The 6,508-nt window shown below is 35.4% G+C and overlaps 1 protein-coding gene across 1 annotated transcript in view; it reads right to left on the bottom strand.

Moving 5' to 3' along the window:
- Positions 1-4,762: 4,762 nt before the first annotated feature.
- The window catches only part of LOC110024796, a gene marked incomplete at its 5' end in the record, with an annotated part of 2,830 nt that continues 1,084 nt past the window's right edge, over positions 4,763-6,508 (bottom strand). The window contains 1 exon segment of the mRNA XM_020724954.1: positions 4,763-4,908. Coding sequence (XP_020580613.1) covers positions 4,763-4,908 — 146 coding nt within the window.

The raw sequence follows: 6,508 nt of genomic DNA, 5'->3' as shown, positions 1-6,508 counted from the left end.
GCTTTGAGTGTTTTTCTACTGGGGGGATCTGTTTGGCTTGATTGATATTGATCTCTTGATCGTGAAATTAGAAACTTAATTTTTGTTTTCTAGGTTGATTTTGTTATTGAACGAAGAAATATAAGTTATTTTTCCCTATTTGATTTTGTCTTCATTTCTTTTTTTTTTCTTTGATTTTTGGTTTCTCAAGGACTGTAAGAATCGAGCATATTTCTTATTTTCTTGCATAGCTATGTAGAGTTTTCATTTGAGGTTCCTTCTTACGGTCCATCGTGTTTAACTAAATAAAACAAAGAAAGAAAATACCTTTGTTAACTGTCTTGCCGCAGTCCTAACGTTGAATTACTAGTTGTTTATTCTAACTCAAATTCTTTGTTTTTTGGATCTTTGACTTCAGTAATACCTTCTTTACTAGGGTTTTTTTTTTTTATGGATCGATTTGTTTAGCAGCACAACTTGTTGCTATGATCAATTAAAAATATTTATTCGTGGAATATGTTATTGGAAATTTTCAAACCTTGGGATAGCAAAGTCACACTCTTCTTAAATTGGCTTAGTTGATTGGCCATTTTGAATCCCAATTCACTTTATCCTTATTAGCACCAACGCTTAGGTCAAACTCACACCTATAAACTACTCTCTTTGGTTCTTCCAATTTCATTTCATATGCATAGATACAATCTTCTTGGTTAAATTGATAGATCTTATCATTTCCTACCACAAACTCTACCTAACATTGATAATGTTCCGAACATATATATTTGTTTTTGGTTTGCTAGGACCAACTTATCCTAAGCTCCACAATGAGTGCATAAGCTCCACAATGAGTGCACTCTCCCCAAACTTTATACTTTTCATTGCATCTTATATATCACTTGTAGCATGAAATACTTTGATCAACATCAATCTCCAACCATCTCGAGGATGCATTACCCAATTTAAAGGTCTCAATCAACAAGGCCATTCAACACATTAATGTCTTAACTTCATTCAATAGAACATTACTTTTCACATCACCAAAATTGCTCTCCTCATTTCTCATGTTCCATGTTCCTCTTATAACCTTATCTTCTTGCACCAATCGATTGCCCACCACCACTACCAATTGTGTTTTTGATATAGATGCTTCGTACCATTTATATTTGGCTTACAAAGGCTCTCCCTTAAACTTGAATACCCTACCATTAAAAGTATTCATATTGTTGATGACACCAAAGTTCCCGTCACTCAAATTGGTTCAACAACTCTCTCTCTCTAAAAATAATTCTTCTTTAAAAAAGATTTATGCATACTCTATAAAAATATCTTATATTGATTTGCGGCTTCTGTTTTATCTATTTCGGTACTCAATGCAGTTTTGTTGCAAACAACATCACTATACAGGGGTATGATAGTCATTTATCCAGCAACAACTGCCAATAAGCTGTTCTGAATAAGCTCCCTCAATTAACAAGTCAGCTTATCCTGATAATCTGCAGATTATCAGATTGTCAGAATAATTTGTTTATCAGCAGATTATATATAATCTGCAGCTGCCCCAAACAGTAAATTCGTCTAGGGTTGTCACAAGTCTTTATAACAGAAGGTTTTTAACCCCTGACATAGATGCGGTGATTTCACATCACCCACATGGATAACTTGTTTATCAACTACATTAAATTTCCAATATTTAATCAGTCCACCAAAACATGACAAGTGTTAATATAATTCTTTTAACATTCCTCTGTTAGATATTATAAGTTTATGATGGGTAGGTTTAGACAAGGTGTCTACCTTAATGTACAGTTTGCAAAGTAAGGGATTGATAAAGAGTAATGGCAATGCTAAGATTGAAGACTTGACTAACTCAAGATATTCTTCCATGTTATCCATGATGATAAATTGAAAGCACTTAAACCTTTTTTTCTTATCACCATAAATGACCAGTAATCTTTTGAAATTTCATGTTGGCGTCGTGCTCTTATGTTATGCTCATAGAAACTGTATAACAAAACTTTATTTTGTTCTTGGTAGATGCACTCATCCACATTTTTCAGCTTAACTAGTATTTAAGATTACTACTAGTGGAGTAGTTTTTTTTTGTTTTTGTCTAACAAAGTATATGATTTGGGGCATGGAGTCATTACATTTATCTTTGTTTTATTACTTGTTTTTTTTCCAAAATATCAGAAGTGCTGGCACTGAAGTCTTGTTATTCAAGGAAGAATGAAGGCTGAGAGAACTGAAGTGAATGTTCAAGTGTACAACCAATGCTATTGTTGAATAACTAGTCTAACACATGCGTTGATAATTCAATGATGCTGAAGAAGATGCAGTGAAGCTGAAGTTTTCATAAATCTTTTTTATGTAGATGATTTTTTTGATGTTTATAACTAAAGTTATTAGTGCAAAACATTTGGCTTTCTATTGCTGCAATAAAATTTGTTTCATATCAAAATATTATTATATATATCATATTCGATCAAAAAATAATATTATTATAATTTATAGTGTAAATTGTAAACACTGCTCAACTTTGTGAACTTTTTTGTAATGATGGATCAATTGATCAATTACTTGTACGTGTTGTGCTTGGTATGAACCCTTTGTTTGTGAGATATATTAAAGGATTGATTATATTTTTTTGCTTCGTCATAAAATACATGATGAGTGTGCAATTATGTTTGGTTTAGGTACCTCAAAAAGTTTGTTGACAGGAAAATCATGAGTTTAAATGGTAGTTCTAATGAAGATATTCATTTTTTTCATAATACTTATGTCTTATTTTTTTTATTGGACATGTGATGTCTAGCCCTTACTTTGCCATCTCTCACATGTGATTGGATGCCGAGCATTAGCTTTCCTAACCTCAACCATGGAAATGGATACATTGTCAAGGTGAGTGTCTAGGAATTACCCTCAATATCGTCACTTACTCTCACTTGTATTTTTTTCATCTTTAAGGCATACAAAGATGCTTATCTCTATGTTAGTTCCATCCTCTTTTATGTTCTTTTCATCTTTCATGTCAAGAAGGGTTTAAATATTTTGATTATGGGAGGATTTGAGAGTCCCAAGAAAGTTCAAAGTTGGTATTTTTCTTTATTTGCCTTAAAAATTAAAAAATCATTAAGCGCCATGTAATGCTTAGGCCAATTCAATATTCCGAGCTTGTTCCTCTAGCTCAAATTAGAAATGATCTAAACGGTCTCTAATCTTTGTTCTTACAATGATTGATCGAATATAGTTCAATTATGATTAAGTCATTGCAATGAGTTAAATTGTACTCTATGAGACATTCTTAGGTTTAGTCATTTGTAAGCTTAATTAGAATCTTAATCTAGTCCTTAAACTATGCTGGGTAGTATTCCATAGGTTGACAAGATGACACAATTGAGATAATCAATTAAGAAGACACTTTACATCTCTCAGTCCTTCATTTTATGTTTGACAATCAATTTAGAATTTATTAAAGTTAGCTACATATCTATCATTCTCAATTCTAATTTAACTCTGATTGAGCCTAATGGTCTTCTTTTAGATCCAAGCCCTTATGCACCTTCTATAATGGTATGTTTTTATGAACTTGATGTGTGTCAGAAGGTTCGCGATGTTAGAGTAATGATTTATTATCTTAGCATTATGTGAGAGTCCAGTACGCACACATATATGAAAAGAGCGGTAGGAGGATAAATCTCAATTTTTACGTGGCAAACCTTGAAAATGAGAAAAAAAACCACAGGCCTAGTCAGCTGAAATAATCTACTATGAATTTTTAGTACACGGGACAACTCTTCTCCTTAATAAGGGAAGATAGACTTACAAAGATGATCATTGTAAATGTACAATAGCGAATCATTGATAATAACAGTAGTTTGATTATAATGAATGGAGTTCTTGATGATAGTAAGTTGCAAGGGCAATAGTCGATTGCTATGGAGGTCATAGTCTGTCGTGAATATTATAATTTGTGGTCGTAGCGCCAGCTTATCTTATAGGTTATCGTTTTCCATGTGGGTCGCAGATATTTGCTTCAGGAGCATCATTTGCCCACAGAGTAGTAAGAAGCAGTAGAAGTTGTGAGCTACATATGCCGCAGTTGGTCACATGGGTCGTGGTGGTGAGTTGCGATGATGTTCGTAGGCTGCAGAGGCTTGAGTTGGGAGTTGCACTTGCTAGGAACCACATAGGTCGTAGTTGGTCACGTAGACCATAGTGGTGAGTTGTGGTGACGTTCGTAGACCACGAGGGTCAAAGTCAGGAGTTGCATGATCTATGAACCACATAGTTCGTAATTGGTTAAGTAGACCATAATGGTGAGTTGTTAGATCGTAAGGGTCGGAGTCAGGAGCTGCACGAATTGTGAACCACGTAGGTTGTAGTTGATCATGTAGGTTGTAATTGGTCAAGTAAGCCATAGTCGTGAGCAGTGGCGACGTCCATAGGCTATAAGGGCTGGAGTTGGGAGCTCTAGGCCATTGTTGTGAGTTGTGATTATGTTCGTAGGCAGCATGGGGCCATAGTCGAGAGCTGTACGAGCTATGAACCATGTAAGTCATAGTTAGTCGCGTGGGGCGTAGTGGTGATTTGTGATGACATCCGTAGGTCGGGGGAGCCGTAGTCGAGAGTTGCACGAGCAGTGAACCACGTGGGTCATAGTTGGTCACTTTGTCTGTAGTGGTGAGTTGTGGCAATGCTCGTAGGTTGTGGGGGTAGATGACGGGAGCTGCTCGAGATGTAAACCACGTGGGTTGTAGTTGGTCATGCTGGCCGTAGTGGTGAGCTATGGTAACGTACATACGCCGTGGGGGCCAGAATCGGGAGCTGCACAAGCTGTGAACCACGTAAGCCTTAGTTGGGCATATTGGTCGTAGTGGAGCTGTGCTGACGCCCATAGGTTGCAGGGGTCATAGTTTGGAGCTGCACGAGCTGTGAACCATGTAGCTCATAGTGGTGAGCTGTGATGACGTTTGTAGGCTATGGAGGTCGAAATTGAGACTTGTACGAGCTGTGAACAAAATAGGACGTAGTGGTGAGCTATGATGACGTCCGTATGTTGTAGGGGTAAGAGTTTGGAGCTACAAGAGCTGTGAACTACATAGGTCATGGTTTGAACTCCACTGTCGATGGTGATCGGGGTTCGATGGTACCCCTGGAGGACAGTGTATCTCGTGACATACGCCGTCTTGATTTTAAAATTAATATTATCATAAATTTAATTGAAATTTTAATAATTTTTTTTCATTTTTATTAAGTTTGATACTCATTGTTAAGTGAGGACTTTTTCATTTTTTTTTAATTGTTATGTATTAGTTTTCTGTTTCTATAGTATTTGATATATTGCAAGACAATTCGGTTACAAACAACATTACTTAACAGCGACAGAATGATCATTTATTCACAAACAACTGCAATCAAAACAATCAGCTAGCTTATCAGTAGATTATTCAATAAGCTACAGTTGCCCCAAATAAACCCTTATTGTGATGGAGTTTTGTTTTGTTGAGCCAATAAATTTGATTGTAAATTTCCTAAAATAGAAGTTCTCGAAGAATTATAATTGAAATTTGAAGGTTCCTTACTCAAAAAATTATCTCAGAATTCTGGCAGTGTCTTGAGATCCATACTCGTTGAATTCCAACCGAAGTATAGGCTTTATCATCCTCAACAGTTTCTTTCCTGCTAGTAAATGTCATTTTGTTGTTTAGGTTGACATTGCTGCCTTGGCGTCCAATAAGTCTTCGTAGTTCCTCTTTGGAAACCTATCAAATTAATTGATTGATATGTGGTAATAAATCAGTTAATGAGACGTTATGCCCCCATTAGAAAGCACATTAAATAATTCATTTTATGGAAAGAAATAAGTTGTTTTAATTCCCCCATGGGTACTTGTTCTGTAAGTGCAAATTTGGCAATAATTGCTTAATTCTTGAGCGATGATACTGTAATAAATAAGAGAATTAATGAATTAACATATGCTCAGTGTTACCAAGATGGAGGAAACCGTATGTTTCGCAAAATTTAGACCACGTTTGATGCAATTTAACGATTTGAAGAAAAAAGTTCCATATTTTAACAAATCAAATTAGTTTTTAGCAAGTCGCCAGATTGTCTCGTACCCATATTCATAATATTCTCACAGACGATGATAGAGAAAGGGCTGTAATACTGATGTACCCAGTGCTGCAAGAGGTTATATAGAGGGTTATATTCACGTTATATCTCCGGTATTATAGAGTTATATTCGTGTTATATCTCTTGCAACTTGTCTGTAACCTACAAATATATGAAAACAGAAGCACAAAAATTATTTGTAGGTTACAGGTAAGTTACAGGGGTATAATGAAGATATAATCTCTCAATACCCTCTGGATAACCTTCATAACATACGTAACATTGCGTACGTCTTATGTACGCAATATTTTATCGTAATAGCTAAGATAACTTTGCGGCGAGTTACTTGCTTCTACATATCGACAGAATCCCTCAATTTGTCCCAAAATAGATTTAATTAAATAATCAAAGTAAT

This window comes from Phalaenopsis equestris, unplaced genomic scaffold (genome assembly GCF_001263595.1).
Source record: "Phalaenopsis equestris unplaced genomic scaffold, ASM126359v1 Scaffold000276, whole genome shotgun sequence".
NCBI lineage: Eukaryota > Viridiplantae > Streptophyta > Magnoliopsida > Asparagales > Orchidaceae > Phalaenopsis > Phalaenopsis equestris.
The sequence above is the reverse complement of the archived record's forward strand: the minus strand, read 5'-3'. Positions and strand labels throughout refer to the sequence as shown.